The sequence below is a fragment of the Marmota monax genome, unplaced genomic scaffold (genome assembly GCF_021218885.2).
Source record: "Marmota monax isolate L192 unplaced genomic scaffold, Marmota_monax_Labrador192_F-V1.1 WCK01_AAM20220418_F8-fsc00007, whole genome shotgun sequence".
Lineage (NCBI taxonomy): Eukaryota > Metazoa > Chordata > Mammalia > Rodentia > Sciuridae > Marmota > Marmota monax.
Genome location: NW_026692781.1, coordinates 2,578,166 through 2,597,938, shown reverse-complemented (window position 1 = coordinate 2,597,938; position 19,773 = coordinate 2,578,166). Strand labels below are relative to the sequence as shown.

Genomic DNA, 19,773 nt, shown 5'->3' with positions numbered 1-19,773 from the left:
AATTGTAGAAATATATGTGTCTTCACTATTGCAACTGCACAAAGCATAAAATGTCATGAGGTAGTTTCTTCCCCTTACAAATTCTTTTCTTTTTCTTCCATACTTCAACTAAAATGTGCTGAGAAACCACAATTCACAAGACACTAGCTTTAACACTAGTAGAAATAAATTTAAAAAAAAATCACTCTCAACTCTTCCTCTTTTCCTCATTTATTGTATAGCCTCTTCTGCTTGATTCAGTTTATATATTAATTATGTTATTCTCAGTACATCTTGTTATAATACTATGAGTAAAGCAGTCTGCAAAAGCAAAGGCTGCATAATTCATATGCTTACACTTGAAAAACACAAACTTGCGTTCACAGTGGCAAACAGGACCCTGTATATCTGTTCAGTGTATGTTTATGCATATTCCTCTCCTCGACCTTCTTAAAGGTCCAACTCATCTTTTCATTCTTAGAGATGAAGTTAAGCATGTTTCCCTCAAAAGAAGACCTGCTATCATAATTTTTGAAATACGTGCTAGTTACTGACTACTCCAGAGTGACCTATGTCTAAAGGTATGTTCATTTTAAGCAAATTTCTAATTATTTATGAAGCTTCTAAGAAATTATTGTCTCCCAGAGCTAAAGAAAGAACTGGAAAGAATGCTAAGGTGTGAGGAACATAACAATGCAGTCCTTCTTTGTATTTTTACATATACATAAAGTGCCTGTGAATCATATTTTAACCTGAGAGTAGGTGCCACTTGATTATGTCCTTTCTTGATTTTAATGGCAATACTACTGATGACAATAGCCAGTGTTTGCTGAATAATTAATACATGCCAGATGTTATACTAAGAGTTTTCATGGACCATATCTTTTTATTAGCAAAGTGACACTGTTGCTTCATCATTTTACAGAAGAGAATAGGTGGTGCCCTTGTTTGAATATTTGTCCCCACCAAACGCATGTTGAATTTAACTGCCATCATGATGGCATTGGCAGATGGGACCTCCATGAAGTGTTTAGCTCATAAAGGATTTACCTTCGTGAATGAAGTGGAGATATCTATCTATCATCCATCTATCTATCTATCTATCTATCTATCTATCTATCTATCTATCTATATCCATCCATCCATCCATCTCTATCTCTATCTCCCATTCTTTCTGCCATGTTATAATACAGCATGAATAACCTAGTCAGAAGCTTGACATTAGACTTTCCCATTGCCAGAACTGTAAGCCAATAAATTTTTGTCCATTTTAAATTACTCAGTCTGTGCTATTGTGTTATAGTATCACAAAACATCCTAAGATAGGTGACTAACTCAGGCTGTGTGACTCTGGAACTAGAGGCCTAACCATTATTCTAGATTGACTCATTTTGAGTGCTCTTCCTATAATTTATAATGGTAATTTTTAAAACAGTGCACACAATCAACATACTATACAATCCATGAGATACTAGCTGTGGATTAGACACATTCTGGTTTGTAACTTGTGTGTTGATAGCAATCTAGGTCAGATTGGAACTGTTAATAGCAATACATGACCTTGAACAGAGATGTGTGTGGCAGAACCTAAAGGTAGGTTTAAAGCATATAAGAAACACTTTACAATTAGTTGATAAAATATATTTAGATTGCTAGAAAATAATTATAGGTTACCTTTAAAGAGTCTAAAACACACAGATGTCAGATTATATCTGTCACAAGCTGTCGAAAATGTTTTCTATCGACCTAAAATTGTCCAGGGATTGTTCCAAATCCACATAATCTTTCAGAGTACGAATGTTTACATTCGGATTTTTGTAACAGCAGATGCAGGTAAAAAGATACACATTGTCACCCAGCACATCAGTGTGGGCAGCAGGGTGAAGGTCAGGGATGCTTTCCACTCTTGACATGGATTCAGTGCAGCAATTTCATATGAAAGCAATTACCTAAGCGCTGGATTGCACTGATTACTTTCAAAATGTTTGGAGCTCCATCTGCTCTTTCCTACTTAAGCCACTTAAAAAGAAAAAAAAAAATAAGCAACTTCAGAAAAGAAGAGGCTGCCAGGGCTTCACAATTAATACGCAAAGAGCTCCTCAGTACTGCCTAAGGTTGGGGGAAGGAAATCCAAGAGAAAATTCACATAAGATGAAAGTCGAAACTTGTGTGTGAGAATAAGGCACAAAGAAATTCCTAGACTACTAATGGGTTCAACGTTCCTTTTTTTTTTGGGGGGGGGGGTAGAAATGTATTAAAAGTAGATTGTTATGACATTGCAATTAGTATGTCAATCTTGGTATAGAAACACACTAAGAAGTCGAATTGTATTCATAAAGTAGGTGCATTTTATGGTGTGCAAATTGTATCTTAACAATTCTGCTAAATAAGGAAAAAGAAAAAAACGTCGTAAATATATCAGATAGAAGCCACAGAGTGGGCAAGTGAAAATGAACTCAGGAGAGAGACAATGGCAGTTTTACATCCACAACACATTTATTCTAATATCTGCTCCAGGATATTTCAAGAGGCTCTGTTGAGACTGAGAGGATAGGATGGATGACTCAAGAATGTTCCTACCAAATGGAGTCAGCCATAGTGAGTATATAAAGAACACCCCTCTTAAGTGATCCTTTGCATTCTAGCATTAAAATTCTAGTTTTCACTGACACAGAATAGTGAGAATTCAATCCTAAGACAAAATAAAAACCAGTGCTAATATGATATTTTTAATGTAAATATCAACAGAAGACATATTGAGTACCTTAAAAAACTATTGGATATCATCCCTATCTACTGGAAGTAGTAATGGCTGTTTTGAAAAGCAAAGTCTAAATTACCAGTACCAAGAAGTGCTAGTACTAAGCAGCAACCTAGTCAAGAGTCCCCCACCTAACTTTTTAAGAAACTGAATTGGTCCCACCACTTCCCCATCACTCTAGGGGTTCCAGTGTGGTTTCTATTATTACTAAATTATTACTAATTGTGACATTAAATGTTGTCAGAAATCCAAAACTTTCATACAGAAACTCCAAAGGCCAACAATGATACATACTGCTGGCTGTTAAAGAGGTGGTGCCATAAAGAGTAATCTAGAATGTATAAATGGTACATCTGTCTGCTTAAAATACCTGGCATAAGTGAAGGTGCCTATGTCTTATATCCCCCCTCTTTTAGAACCCCCTTACCTATAAGTATAAAACATTTGAACCATCAGCAAACAGAAGGGGCTTTTAATCTCAGAGATAGCTTAATTTTCAAACCTTGTTTAGGCCAATACTGATCTCCCAGACAACCTGTTACCAAATAGCCATCCAATTACCTTGAAACACCTGATTCCAATAAGTTAGGAAGGAATTAGACAGATTGAACTTAATTATTACAACTTAGGAAATTATTACTAATTGTTACATTAAATGTTGTCAGAAATCCAAAACAAATGTTCTTTCTACTCAAACTTGACTTCCAAATTAATAACTATTACTGTATGTCAACAAAATTTACATATATATATATATATATATATATATATATATATATGCGCCAGGGTCAGAGTTAGAGAGATAAAATGCAAGGGCTTGAAATATAAAAAGAGATTGAAAACATTGCCAGAGTCAACAGCATCTTATGTAAGAACAGAATTAACTACCTGTCTTTACTAGCAAACATCATGTCCTCAATCCCTGCTAATAAATCAAGCAATTTTTAGAATGCATTTAGATAGCTTAAAATATCTGAGCAAATAATCAAAGACTATTTTTTTTATACTCACTCCTAAAATTTGGCATTTATCTCAAATTTTCAATAAGGATTATAAATTAAAGTTTTGTCTTAAAAATTCAAGTGACTCTTTTTCTTTCATTTTCTCACAGACTTCTGCATATAGTGGGCATTCAATAAATGGTGTTTACCAGTTTAGGTGCAGCTATGATTCCTTTCTGTTGTATTTATATTGCATTGCAGTATGGCTCAGATTCATTCATTCATCAGGAAATTATCAGGTATAGACTTTTTTGTTGTTGTTGTTTGGCTTTGTTTTCCCCCATCATATATTCTTTGTTGACAAATGTATGAGGAAAATTGCCTCTTAGGTAAATGAGATGCAGAAGTCTAAACCAATTAGCACACTCTGGTCATAGGAGTTTGTTCAAGAATGAGCATATGTGTTCCATTCAGAGCCTGTTAGATGTTCTAAGCTTTTACTGTAAAAAGGACACAATCTTTCTTTGCATTCCACTATTTCAAAATAGCTGTGTGAGAATAGGGTCAATCCAGGGGAATTATGATTGGGAGGCTAAGAAGAAGAAATCATGTGATTTGCAAAATTCCCCAATTTAATAATTGAAAAGTCCAAGAGAGCTGATTCACCACTGGGGATTCAATCCAATCTCCCATTAGATTGCATTTTTATGAACTTTTGTTCACGTTGCATTGTCTGTTTACATTGTGAACAATGTTCCTTTTTAACTTAAGGCACTTTCCCTGAGATTTTTCTGTCTTTTGCACTATTAAAGAGTCTTTATTGATAACAAGCTTCAAAGATAATGAGATACTTTCACATAAGTTTCTCTGTGTCATATTAGATCCCGTGACAGCCAATGTGATTGGTAAATCACTGATCAACTTCCCTCTCTAACTTATCTGAAACTGAGGCTTGAGTGGGTTATGAATTAGGTCCATGCAATATTGGCTACGTAATTTGCCAGATTCGGTGCAAAATGAACATGTGGTATCCTGAGTTCACAAGTTTTTGAGGAATTTCAAGATGGAAACAGTTGAGTGTTAAAGTAAGGTAAGGCCTTTCTAAGCACGGAAGGCTATGCAACTGCAAATAATCCATATCCATGAGTGATCTGGATCTATGTACTTGGCAGGCAAGTGGCAAGAGACATTGGTAGAAGTCAGATTACAAATACCATAGTTCTGGAGTCTATAACACTGCTTCCCTACATAGTGAAGGATTTGTCAATACATTACTGATACTTCTATAGAGAATTTGTTAGTTAAACTGTGAACATAATTATATTTTGAATTGTTGATCAATTTAAAGTACTCAGACACCTCTACAACTGATTCACTCCAACACTCCTATGTTGTAGCAGGTAGGTAGTAGATTACATGGAGGCCCACTCTGACTATCTTATGCATATTATGTTTCCTTAGGCAACATTACAAAGAAATATGGTCACAAATTTATTGAGCTAGCAATACTGCACACATTTCACTTTCCAAACAAAGCTAGAACAAGAAAACAAATAGTAGTTCACATGTTAAGTTCTTAATCAGTCTACCTGAAGTAGTCTCCTCCCTCTCCACACACACCACCCAACTGCTTCACTTTTAAACATTTGGGCAACTCTATATTTCCTGTGGATTTTAAAAAGGAAAATACAGCCATTATGAAATTTCATATCCCAGTTATTTCCTTCCTCATGGAAAATGCAGGCCTGAGTACAGCTGTTTATAGTGAAATTACAATTTTTTTCCAAGTGCTGAGCTCTGTCTGATGAGTTTTATTATTTAGATTCTCACATTCAAAAATCATTATGTCACATGAAAATATTTGGTGATATATGATAATGAAGTAATGAAATGGGAAAAATTTATATAAGATAACATTTAGAAGTAGCATTGAGGTTTTATGTAACATCTGGGTTCAACTACTCAATTTTTGATGATTTTAAAGAAAACAAAAAAAAAATTCCCCATAATAAATAGCTGAATAATGCTTTACTTTTAGCCTACGCAAACAACTGGCAGATAGTTTGTCATGAATTATAACCTAGTAGCAGGGGCTTAATACAAACACTGCTCTCAACAGTTCTGTTTACTTGTCAACCAACCTGGGCTATTTAATCTACATTTATGTTTCAGATGTGAGAGTCTTAAGGGGGAATGTTTCAGCATGGTTCATGTGGCAAAATGATTAAAATAGCTAAATCAATACATTTATATACTTTAAAGACGATTTTCTAAAACATTTTAAAATAACAATTTTTTTAATGAGTTATAAAAATAAACCAGCCACCAAGAATGAGGGGTTCCTGCCTTGGTAAGAGCAATTTAAGCACACATGATGTACTCACCACCCACAGTGGCATTACCTGCTCGGATCTGTTCTGGTGTTGATACTGGTACTGAGAAAAGGTATTACAGGAAGAAGAAATTTTGTCCTTCTCAAATTGTTTCTTCACCTTGGCCAAACCACCAGGCACTGTACACATTTCTGATTCTTCCATCATCTAGGATGAGAAAAAAAAGGCAAATTCAGCTTTCTATCTGGGATGCTTTTGTTTTAAACAGTTGACAACTATCGAAGGGTAGTATATTAAAAAGATATTAGCACACAATTATTTTAGCAGGCTTTTACTTAAAAGCTCAATACAAATAGTCACACTCTAAGTTGTTTTCTCATTGGTCAGTCTTGATATATAGTTGGAACACTTTTCAAAATATGGAATTAATTCTCCTTCTTTCAGATAAATTTTAATGTCTGGAGGTTAGCCCTGTTTTGTTTCCCTAGGAGTACAATCCAGGGCCTTGTGCATGCTAGGTAAGTGCTCTACCACTAAGCTTCACCCCACCCCCATGGCCTATAAGAATGCATTTCTTTAATAATACATAGTGTAGTGGATATTAGTATAATGAATTCAATTTTGATCAAAACAAGCTTTTCATTAAAACCCCAAATACCTGTATAGGTGACACATTATTCTGAATAATTATTAAAATCATTTTTCTTTAGTTCAAATTTTTTAAAAATTATCAAGTATGAACAGAACAAAGAGACTTAGATTATGTCTTATGTAAAAATATTATCATCAATAATATTAAAAACTGCTAAGTCACAGCATTAGGATGCCTTTTCTGTATCTTCATATGTATTCTGTCAGTTAATGCTTCTCAATATTCTGTGAGATACAGACACCTATTATCCACATTTTAAAATAAGTAAATTGTGGTTTGGGGAAATAAAACAGCTTGTTAAATTCTCTCAGCTAGGACAAAAATGTTAGCACTGACATTTGAATCACATCTGCCTGTCTTACTCACTAGCCTTAAAGAACAGGCAGAAAAACAGCAGAATTGGCACGTCCCAGTTCTCAGCAATGAGCACTGGTGTGTCAGGATCAGGGGGCTTTCACAGTAGAAGGGTTTTGGTCTATTCTTGCCATTCCACAGATGAGAGAACAGATTCCAATACATGTTACTGGATGTAACTCAAAGAGCACTAAAGGGTCCTGTTGGGTCTTCAGCCTCATCAGGAAGTACAGAAGTAGATCAGAGTCTTTGGTTTTGATGATTCAACACACTCCAGAGCCCAGAAGGTACTCAAACCCAGATGGGATGACTACTTTCCAGCAAACAGACTCATGCCAACCCTCCTCCAGGAAGCTTCCAGTTCTGCTTGCAGCTGAGAGGAGACTCAGCAACACTTCAAACTAGAGCAGGTCTTCTGAGGTCTGGTTCAGTCCTGACATAACCCTGAAAGCCCTAAGACCTTGAAATTGGAGCCTGGGGAGCTGAGGTTCTCATACTGTGGACCCCTGGATTCCTGGAATCTTAACCCAACTATACAGCTTCTCAATACTAAAAATACAGCATCTATCTTGGGTTTGAGTTTCCCATATTCCAGAATGTTGGAGAATTAACTAGTTAAAATTTAGTATTATCTGAATTAGCATCAAATACTCAAGTGGTTGCATTGCTGAGTTAATAACATTTCCCCACTTTCATGACCTATCATGTATTTCAGAATACAGTTAGAAGAAGAGATATGATTTTACATTTCTATGTACTAGATATTTATGCTGTCAAATTCTGTGACAAATTTTTAAATGTTAGTTCTAATCAATTACTGCTATTTGATACACACAAAAGTAGTGAGAAGGTATGTCATCTCTTTTGAAATTTAAAAGAAATAGAAAAGTGAGTCAAGTTCACAATATTTCTTTGACCCCCACCTGCTATTTAATTTACATACATGGCTTTCCTGCATAGATCATATATAAGTAATATATTAGTATTAAATTATAGAAATTCAGGTAATTATTATCAAGAAGGACATTACTGTTTCAAGTAACTATAAACAACATACAAATCATGTGTAAATTAATCTGACTTTAGTATTTATGTGAATGCATGGATATTCTCCCTCTAGATGCATTTTTAAAAAATTCCATTCCTAACCAGATAGGTTGCCTCCTACCTGCCAAATAAAATAAAGATCTATATGCACTCATTTCTTTCCTTTCAGCATTGTGCATTGGACTTAGACCATGCAAAAATACAAGCAGCTGATGATTTTTTATTAGAAGTATTCTCCCTACCCCTGTTAGCCCAGGAACTCATATGACACAACTGCAGCTTCTCATTCACCCAAGTGAGATGAAGCCTCTAAGATGTGGATAGTATGCTGCTAAGGTTTCCTTGATCATAGTTTATGGAGGAAGGTTCACACATATGAGATATTTGAAGGTCTCTGTGGCCTGTACCTGGAGTGGTGCTTCCTTGCTCAACTGAGGATCACTCTTGTAACTTTGCCTTGTTTAGCACCATGTTCTAAATATCCTCTCTAACCCATGAAATTATTAATGACCACATAACAGAGACTGCTCTGTATTGAAATTGTTTAGGTTTACAATTTTTCCATGTTTCTTATTCTTTGGCTTGGAGTTCACATACGGAATCTAATAGCTATGTCAATAATAAGAAGTTAATTTAAATATGTGACACTCAAACCCAGAGAAATATACTTAGATAGCTATCAAATTTGTTTACCAAGAATGGTCCATAGGTTATAGAATCTGATAGAAATGACATAATTTGGGGAGTTGGACCATGAGTCTAACCCTACTCCTGACAAAACTTGGGATTAAAATTCCTGAACCTTTAAAAAAAAACTGGACATAGCAATATATTTCTCACAGATTTGATTTGAGTGTTAAAATAGAAAAGAGAAATAAAATCACACAGCGTAGAATCTGGCATTTTAATCCATTTCTCAACAAACATTACTTCCCCTTTCTTTTCTAGGTGTTTCTGCAGACCACACATGACTTTCATTTAAGCCTCAGAAAATGCCATTTTACTTAGTGTAAGACAAAGGGAAACTGATCATTGCTAGCTATCTAAGCATGAGTGGTATGCATAGGATTCAGTCTGGGCCTGAATCTATGACTTCCAGATTTACACTTAAAATATTTGAGTTAATTGTGTAGACATTAGTCATGGGCAGTTTCCATGATTTTTTCTTTCCTTTCCTTTTTTTTGGGCAGGGGGGATATGTATAAGGGATTGAGCAAGCATATGATGCAACTGAGTAAACAAGGCAGCTATTTTGCTTTTCTTTACATATTTATCAGGTTTCCTTTAAGGCTAAGTATGTACTCTTCTCATCAAAATATTTGAAAATATGGTATTTTGGGGACAAATTATATATATATATATATAATAACAGAAGGAGAAAGTTGAATTTAATTAAAAGTCCCAGATTCAAGAAATAACAAATTGACCTTGGCTTCCTTACTACCTAACTGCATAATCTCCTAAAAGTAATTTCAGTCAGTATTTTGGCATGTAAAATATGCAGAAAAGATGAATATTAAATTTCTTATGCATAGACAACTTTCAGATTGTTGCTAAATTTTTTTATTGTTGTATTAATAATAGACCAATTTATCTATGTGCCCCCCCTATTTAAAATATATATATATTTTTAGTTGTCAACGGACTTCATTTATTTATATATGGTGCTGAGAATCAAACTCAGTGCCTCACACATGCTAGGCAAGCGCTCTACCACTGAGCCACAACCCAAGCCCCCTATGCGCCCCTTTTTAACATTCTCTTTTTAGCACCAGAAAAAAATACAAATAATACATGATACCAATTTATTTTATCTGAGTACCTGGAAGTATTAAAGTCTTCATAAATAAAAGGTTGATTACTAAATTATCAGCCTTTAACTAGGTGCTTCCAAGATCCACTGTTTCCCCAAGAATCATTTCTCCAATTTAGACTATTTGCATGGAAGTTCTAAATATCCAGCAGGGGGCGCCCTCTAAGAAGACTGGTAGGAAGCATTGTAATGCTACTATTTGTTTTGGAAGCCAACTAGTTACTTATGTCATTTCTGAACATTCATTCCAAATATATGCTGTGTCTAAAATGTATTTTAATGACTATGTAAAAACTTAAATACCATCTAGAATTGCAATATTGTTAATGAGCTTGGCACAGTCAGCCTTGTATCTAAATAATTTGTAAAGAATGTTAAGAGTAGCTATTTTAAAATACTACTTTTGGGATTAATCTCTCTCTCTCTCTCTCTCTCTCTCACACACACACACACACACACACACACAACTTGGCTAATTTGGAGATTATAATTATAAAAGAACATTCTTATATTCCATTAAGCTGAAGGGTAAAGAATTCAGAATCTAACAAATTCTTTTGACTATGGCTTTATTATGTGTTGGCTCTAAAAATTGGTGGTCTTACTGAATCCTGCAGTTTCCTATAATCATAATTGGTTTAGCAGAGTGCCTACATTGCTAATCTCTCTCATTTCTATGTTGATTAAGCCTCTCCTAATGGATTTAGTGCATACAGAGAAAAGCAAAAGAAATTATACAGCCAGAGAATTTAAATGAACCGTATATGAGACCAAGGAGGACAGCATGCAAACCCACATTATTAAAATTTGAAATTAATTCACAACCTTCCTGAGGAGAATAGCTATAGGTTAAGTGATAATGATGACAATAATAACACATTTATACAGTGCCTTCTGGCTTACACATAAATTATCTCCTTGATTTCTCACTAAGACCCTACGTGGTAGATGATTATTCCCATTTTCCAGTTAAGGAAACTGAAGCTCAAAAAGGGGTTAAAATAGTAGTTCAAGTTCATGCAACCAATATATAGCAGAACTGAAGCTTTAATTCAGATGATCTGAATTTGATTTGCACTGTATTTGTCTTCTTTGGACTTTATTCCACTGCCTAATGGTATTCTTGCCTTGCAAATGTAAGAAGAGGGTTTGGACCAATGGCAAGCACATTTTCTAATACAGAATCAAGAAAAGCAGCTTACATTAGTTGAGAAGCTGCGGCAGTCACCCCTGGAAACAGCTGCCTGGTATTTCGCCATCCGCTCCTTTAGGGAGACCACCTCCTGCAGATCCGAAACACCCTCACTCCTCGCAGCACGGTCTTCTGCAGGCTTAGTAGGGCCAACAGTCACTGAAAGCAAATGTAGCATCCTTAGTTATGTGTTAGGCTTGAAAAGAACATAGCATTACCTTACAAACAGTGAAGGCATTTAAAATACTTCCTTTCACAAAACAATGTCACAATATTTTTAATGCTTCATGGTCACCCTCTTTACTTCAAGTTTCAAGCAATGCTACAAAATGCCTGAATAGTAGTATATGCTTTTATAAGCATAAAGAAATACTACCCCTTCCTCCTTCTCCTGCATTTATTTTGAAGACAAGTGTGTTTGTCTGTGTGTATATTTAATAATTAATGTTTCTCCAACACTGTGTTGTATTTATGCTAAGTGCTATAAGAGCATTATCTCATTTACTCCTCTAATGACCTAGTGAGGTAAGTGCTATTATTTTCTAAAATTTATATATGAGAAAACAGAATTTTATAGCAGTTAAAAAACTTTCCTAGGATCACATTATTCATAAGTGGCAGACTTGAAGATGGTTAGACTAAATCTTTAGCAAGTCTAAAAATTGCTCTTTGCTTCTGTCCTCACCCCTCAACCCTCAAGGAGATACATCTAGCTAAAATATGCACGTGCTGTGAGAATTATAGACTGTAGGCTTTTTTTATTCATAGAGAAGTGTGTTACATAAGAAAAAAGTAATAGTATCATTAGAAACAGTTTTGTCTGTCACCCATTTCAGAGTCTGATATTTTCCCACAGTTTAATGCAGGGCAATAGCAATCACACAACTGGAAACAGCACAAGACTGATGGCAGGACCACAGAATGACAGGTGAGAGAAACAGAAAGATCTAGAGATCAGCTGGTCGAAATGAATCTAACCAAATCCTTTTAGGCATAAGGGAACATCTACCTAAATATTTCCTTAAGTGAAAGGCACATGAAGACCCTCGTATTTGACATATGTGTCAGAGCTGGTCTTATTGGATCTAGTGCTCTTGGCTATGCTGACACCCTGCTTGATGGTTTATTATTCACTCTTAGGTGCTTTTGATTTCAAAACCATTTCAAGGGCTCTTTTTGAGACTAGTGAACTGAATGAGGTATATAAGTGTGTATATGCACATATGTGTCTATATATGGTATGTATGTACATATATACACATATGGGTGCATGTTTTGTGTTTATGTATATTCATCTCTCATTCATACAGCCCTTTTACTCTGAGGGCTGGAAGCTTCTGGGACTCAACAGGAGGGGCTTTTTGATGTACTTTACTATTTTTGTTGGTTTGATGTCATGATGAACCAAGGTCCAAACAACCTCAGATAACAGCGAAGCCAATCTTTCCTTTCCTTGTTTCTCCTCAGCCTTTGGCTTCCACGTTGACGCATCTGCGTGGGCTCTCTCTTGTCCAGTGAGGAGGTCCACAGAACAGGGTAGAGGAGAGTGTGGTTGTGGAGTTGCTAATCAAGACCTCCAGAGACCAAGCAGGAAGCAGGTTTGATTTTATTGTGCAGTAACCATGTATATATTCTCAGGCAGTAGCTAAGCAGATTACAGGAAGCCACCAATGCAATTTCTGCTAATTGTCTTTGCAGTGGCCAATTAAGGAGTGGGCCGTGGAGCAAGTGCAGGGACTGCTACACATGGCCTTTTGCCCAGGGCTGTGCCTATGGGGTAAGCGGCCTGCTGCTCAGAGGCCTAACATGAGGGGAGTGGCCTGCCACTCTGAGGCCCTTAACACATGCCATGTATGCAGTACTCCATGCACTTGTCTCCACACCGATCTTGTTGAATTTGTAATCCTTTTAATTGGTGTCTTCAAGGTTTAGGTAGAAAGTGGTGATTAAAATAGCTCCTATGGCTCAGAAAAAATAAAAACATAATTTGAGGTTTGACTCCCTGAGTATTTGGTGTTCTCTAGAGACTTCTTAGTTAAATAAGCATTTTCATGTTTTAATTAAAATTGTAGAAATATATTTAACATGCTATCAAAATACAAAATATAAAGGAATAACAAGTTGTATTATATCATATTGTTCATATAAAACTGATATGTTCATAAAATTGTCAGCTGTCTTTGAAATTTACCTGTTATCTAAATCCTCATATTCAAATACAAGTCCATTCCTCCAGTCAATTCTGATTAAAAAGCAATTCCTACCAATTGCTGAAAGTCTTTTATATACTAAAGGAAAAAGTATCATGATTATCCCCATGTGGAATATTTGTCTGCACAGATGCATTCAGTTTATGAATGTACTGTACTATTTTTACTTTGTTGAGAGTGAACACTACGAAGTGTTCATTGAACATGATCCTTAAATTTTTTTTCACATTAAATATACATCACTTTGTGTACTATTTACATACGTTGTCATTCTTTTATTATTAATAGAAACTCAACCTGTTTGTTTTTGGTAAAATTTACAGATAGTACTTAATTTTCAAGTGTTCAATTCTTTTTTTTTAAAGAGAGAGAGAGAATTTTTAATATTTATTTTTTAGTTTTCGGTGGACACAACATCTTTATTTTATTTTTATGTGGTGCTGAGGATTGAACCCAGCACCCGGCGCATGCCAGGCGAGCGCGCTACCGCTTGAGCCACATCCCCAGCCCAAGTATTCAATTCTTATCACATTTCAACCTACTGAAATATTCTCAAGGTTATTGTTCAAGAAATTGGTGGCATGAGTATTAAGAGATTTAGATTCAATTGTTCAATACCTTTTCATGCAGATCATGAAATAGATACTTCATTCTCTCTCTCTCTCTCTCTCTCTCTCTCTCTCTCTCTCTCTCTCTCTCTCTCTCTCTTTCCCACATCAGTAATACCATACTCAGGTAGGGGCGTGTAGTAGAAAAATCACCTTGAGTCAGTTGGCTGTATTCCATGTTGTTTTCTGAGTCTCCTCAGTAAATGTCTGTCAATATTTTATTGGGAAAACAAGGTGATGCTTCTTGCTTAGTATATGATAATGCATTGCACCTATACACTCTTAACTTGGTGCTGATAACACCTGATATAAATTTTCAGGGTTGGCAAGACATTCAGACATCCTTTTCCTTAGGGATGTGTGGGGAAGAAGAGAGTGGCAGGAAGAATCTGAACTCATAATACCTTATTTCAAAAGACTTTATGCAATTGAATTTGGAGAGCAGTATAAAATGAGTTCTGAATATTTTTTAAGGAGACAGATGAACAAATAAAGATGCTTGTTGTCATATTGTATTCCTGGAAAAATAGGCAATGAGGAAACTGATCAGTATGCAGATAGGACAGGGAAGGAACAGACTGAAAGGCTAAAGTGCTCTATGAAAAAGAGAAAGGGAAAAGTAAAATTTCAGATGTCTGTTTCTATTAGAAAGCATTATAAATATTAATATCACAAAATGATTTTGTTAGAAGGTTTCTGTCCCTGGGGTTTACAGGTAATTCATTGTGCAGATGAGTAAACAAAAATCCAAGAAGTGTAGTGAATCTTCCTGAATCTCCAGAGTTAATGGCATAGCTGTGCTTGGAATTAATCACACACTAAATACAGAAAGCTTTTATTTGTTTGCTTATGTAAACATAATTGCCAATCCCCAAAACATATTAATTCTTTGTGTAATAAAATAAATCCAATAAAGGAGAAATAGCATAAAGAGAAGTACTTTGAAAGAAGTACTGAATAAGGTGTATACATATTTACATAATAAAAGTACAATCTGTTATCATGACTACTATTAGATAAGGAATATAGCAATGTCTTCTATAAGGCTTCTGAGATTCTTAGGGAAAAATTTACATTGTAATTTTTGTAGTATAAAAATTATATAACAGATAATATGATATATCAAGAACTATGTAATGTTTTGAACAACCAACAATAAAAAATTAAAAAAAAAGGATTAGAGACTAGATCTATTAAAAAAATAAAAAATAAAAATTATATAACAGATAAATCCCACTTATGTCTATATTATTTTCTGAAATCACAAGACACTGCAGGACACTGTAGGACTAGAGTTGTGTTTTCTAAAATCCCAAATATATGATTTTCTTCTATAATTTTTGAAAACAAAGTAAATCAAACAATACATTTGACCAAGATTACAGAAATTTGTTATGCCTTCCTATATTCTATTTTCTATCGAGAGTTCATGTTTAAAGCATCTTTAAATATTACAATGGTACAATGTTTATAAGCAAAATACTCCTTCTTTCTTAACCAATTGTTCACATATCTTCAGTCTGCCACAGAAGAGACTGTATGGTCACTTTTATGTGTTTCCTTGGAAGTGATAAATAGCTCTTAGACATTAGAGACAGAAAACAATGAGGAATAATCAATGTAATCAATGCACCCTGAAATTTTCTCCGGCCTTTACAAGTTCTATTACCAAAGAAAGAAAATTTAGGAGTATGCAATGATGAATATTAGGAGACCTTTTAAAAGGGACAGTCATGTACCTATTATTAACCATCCTAATCTAGCTGTTCAGGAGATTCAGAATTCAGTAGTTTATAAAAATGACATGCTCATACCATATTAAGCAATAACAAACCTATTTGCATATCACATCCAACAACTATCTAAAAATATGAAATCAATTATAAATATGATTTTAAAATTTTTGGAATCACAATTTGGAAATCAAAGTCAATAGCTTGATACATGGAGGTAAGGTCAGTGTATTGCCCTCAAATACTGTTAGAGGCATAAAAATGTCCAAGCAGAAGATACCTAATATGGCAAGATTCATGAGGCCAAGTGGTTTGTCACTCTGTAACTCTTAAGTTAGTTTTCATCTCAGCACATTTTCTAAATGCAAATATTTCTTATTGCTTTTAGACTGTGGGAGGCACATTTCCAAACTATATATCTGGATAAAGTTATATGAAAAGAATGACTATATAACAACACAATGGATGTTATTGGTTGAAAGATAAATATTCAATACTAGGTGGTTTAAAACTGGCTTGCTCAAATAATGTTTAAATTTGTGTGAATAACCTCATTTCTTTTCCCGTTTCCTTCTGAATGTTGACTATGCAAAAGTCTAAAGAATAAAGTAGAAAGTACTTTGAGCTTTTTATTTTATTAAGAGACTACTTGCAGTGTCTGACTGAGGAAGTTGATGTTAACTGTCTCTTATTTATAGAAGAGAACTAGCTGAGGTGTAATCAGAGGACGAGAGCTGTGGAGATGAGAAAAGAACTAGGGACAGTAAGATATTTATAAGAATTAAAATGCATATTGAAGGTAGAGAACAGAACAAAGTCCAGGCTACAAGCATTTCAATGTGAGAGGAAGTGGACAGAACAAATATGATTATGATAAAAGAACTATATTGTTGAAAATTATTCTTTACAGATTGAAATTATTTATCATAACCCAGAAATAAATAAATGTAAGTAAATAAACTTAAATATTCAATGGCAAGTCCTGGTGAATATTTCAAGTTCAAAATAATAAAAATTCTACAATTATCCAGCAAATGAAGAGTACTGAGATGAGGAAACAAAATCCAGACATTCCTAGACACTTCCTTTACAACACTGAACACTAAAGGTAATTAGAGAACCAGGTAGTGGTTACTTAAATTTGAATTCTGAGAAGCAAAGAGTTTATATGAATCCAAATAGACCTCCATAAGAGAAAGCAGCAAAAAAGTCAAACACAGGCCATGTAATAGCAAAATAGGCAGAAAGAAAACAAAGGCTCTTAAAATATAATACTTCAACATGAAGGTCGATCCTAAAATAAATGTGTTTGCTACCATAGTGATCATAGGCCAAACTTCCCATTGAAAGATAAAGACAAATGACCCAACCATATGATATGGGCAAGAAATAAGGCCTAAATCATAACATAGAATTTTAAAAGGAAATATTGGGAGAAAGTACCAGGCAAACTGTCTCTGCTTCCTGATTATCATGCCCTGAGCTGTTTTCCTCCATCATACTCTTCCACCATGATATTCTACCTCATCTCTGGCGCAGAGCAATTGACATGGCTGTCTATGGACTGAGACCTCTGAAAATGTGAGCACCAAATAGACTTTTCCTCTTCTAAAATTGTTCTTGTCAGGTCTTTTGATTGCAGCAATGGAAAGCTGACTAAAACGATTACAACTTTCCAGGGGAAAGCTCCCCAAATCGTTTTCTGTTCATGTAGAAAATAAACCCAAAGAAGCTCCAGTATCAAGACTATTACTACATGTGACCCTGGCTCCAAGTGTTGCTTTAAAAACCCATTAATTGCTGGCTCATGCTGATACTGAAAATATAAAAGAAACTAATAAAATTGACAAGTTAAAAAATTATCAGGAAAATATAAATGAAGAAAAGTCATCATGGCAATATTCTTTTCAGGCCAAGTATTTATAAAAATGAATTTTATTAAATGAGATAGGAGGGCATTCTACTGGAAACAGATATCATTCCACTATGAAGATGTAGCAATGGTAGGCCACTAAATGCTGATTAGTGCAGTACAGAAACAGAATGATCATTAGCAAAGAAAAAAATTTGTGGGTGACTAACATCTCGCTCCATTTTTCCAGATAAACTTTTCCAAAATAAATGATGGAGATTTTATAATTAATATGATTTATTTAATTTATATTGATTCTTTCTAATTAAACAAACATTGTAAAAAAACCCCATAAGAAATATTCACTGTCCTCCAGAGTTTTTAGCTGAGCTGGGGGGAAACAGGCAGTTATAGACCATTATGTTTCTGGGTTCAGACCTGGTGAGTTGGGAGTCTACAGGGAGGACACAATCCCTCTGGGATGTCAATGGGGCAGGTGTCAGGGAAAGCATCCAGAAAGATGAGACATCTGCATTGAATCATGGAGTTGGCTATGTGAATATGTATGTGTAAGAGCAAAAGATGCAGAAAGGATGAAATTGCAGCATTACCAAGAAATTGGATAGGGAAAATTGGGTAATGATTTTAAGGAAAAGATTAAGAGATGTATGAGCAAATGGAGTTGCTCATGGATAGTACATTGCAAATGTAGGAAAAGGGGAGGGAAATTGATGAAAATCTTACAAAAATATTTAAATATATATTGATAATCATAGAATATGAGTAGTTGATAAAACTATTTCAATTAGGTTTTCTTACTATAAAAATTCAAAATAGAAGTTTTTTTAAAAACAAAATAGTAGTGTCTGTTGTATTACTACTACTCATAACCCACTTGAATCAAATTGTGAAATATGATATATCAAGAACTATGTAATGTTTTGAACAGCCAACAATAAAAAATTTAAAAAAAATAAAATAAAATAAAAAAAATAAATAAAAACAAAATAGGAGAAAAGGAAAACAATTATAATAAATAGGCGTAAATGTTAATTTTCCATGGACACTGACAGATCAGAAAAAATACTAACATTATGGAAATATGGATAATGGACTTGAAAGAATTATTTATAAGTGAAAAATCATAGCAAATGTGTATGAAGTTCTTTCTATGTGTCAGACATTAATCCATTTAATGATCTCAATCACCCTATGAGTTATAGACTATTTTGACTTATCATCTTCACTTTACAATTAAGAAAACAGAGATGCTGTCCCAACTCAGGTGACTGCTGAGCTTCAGACCCAGGAAGGAAAGTCAGGCAGTCTGGCTCCAGGTGCTATGGCTTAACCACCATTCTATGCTACCTCTAAAGAAGCACAAGTACCACCCTCCCCCCCACCCATCACCCTCCACAGTTAACAAATGAAGGAAAATTCAGACAAAAAGAGATGCCTTTTTCTGTTATGAACTGACTCAAATTATATATGTGATGAAAAATTTAAATTCCTAAATGGCTAATCCAGTGTATAATTATGACTCAAAAGAAATTCTAAGTTTTAATGGCAACATAAGCTATTTGGCAGAATAACTATGATTTATTTCTTCTTTCAAATTTGCTGAGAGCAATTCAAGAAACCTTTATTTAGTCCCAGCTACGAAACAGGCAGAAAGCACTGGCAAGCCCTATGGGAGCCTGCAAAACTAAAGAAAGCCTAGATGTCATTTTCAGGAAGGCAAGCCCACTTTCAGTGACACAGCAACAGCCTTGCTATTTTATTCTGGATGTGTTATGAAGAAGTCAACGGTTTAGTACTCAGAAAATTGATTTAGAATTAAATTGGGAGAGAGATGAATTAAATTTTATCAAACCTAAATATATGACCTATGTTTGGATTTGTGTGCAGGCTATCATACCAACAGACATATCATAGGCTCAGAGCCATTAGCAGGAATAATTTTTTTCTATAATTCTTAATATTTGCATATCCCTCAGCTAATAAGAAGATTCATCCCTTTTAAACATTCAAAGTGTTGTTGCCAAGTCAAATTTGTAATCAATTTGAGTTTTATATATTCTTATCCTCATTCGAATATTATAAAACCAAGAAATAGATGGAGAATAAAATGAAAGAGCAAATGCACAGCACAGTCTTTGCATAATTCACAAACCTTAAAAACATGGAGAGGAAGGACAAAGGAACAAAAGGAGTGGAAGGGAATGCCATCATAGTGCAACAGCTATTTTGTGGCATCCTCCAGCATAGGATCAGAGTCTGTTTCTTAAACTGACCTCC

At 34.7% G+C, this 19,773-nt stretch overlaps 1 protein-coding gene across 2 annotated transcripts in view; it reads right to left on the bottom strand.

Moving 5' to 3' along the window:
* LOC124094693 (xin actin-binding repeat-containing protein 2) overlaps positions 1-19,773 on the bottom strand; it is a 75,106-nt gene that overhangs the window by 38,737 nt on the left and 16,596 nt on the right. For both annotated transcript variants that reach the window (XM_046447630.2, XM_046447629.2), the window contains exons 2-3: positions 11,083-11,231; positions 6,084-6,221 (exon numbers count right to left, since the gene is read on the bottom strand). In XM_046447630.2, coding sequence (XP_046303586.1) covers positions 6,084-6,221; positions 11,083-11,139 — 195 coding nt within the window. In that variant the 5' untranslated portion in view covers positions 11,140-11,231. The remainder of the gene's footprint in view (positions 1-6,083; positions 6,222-11,082; positions 11,232-19,773) is intronic.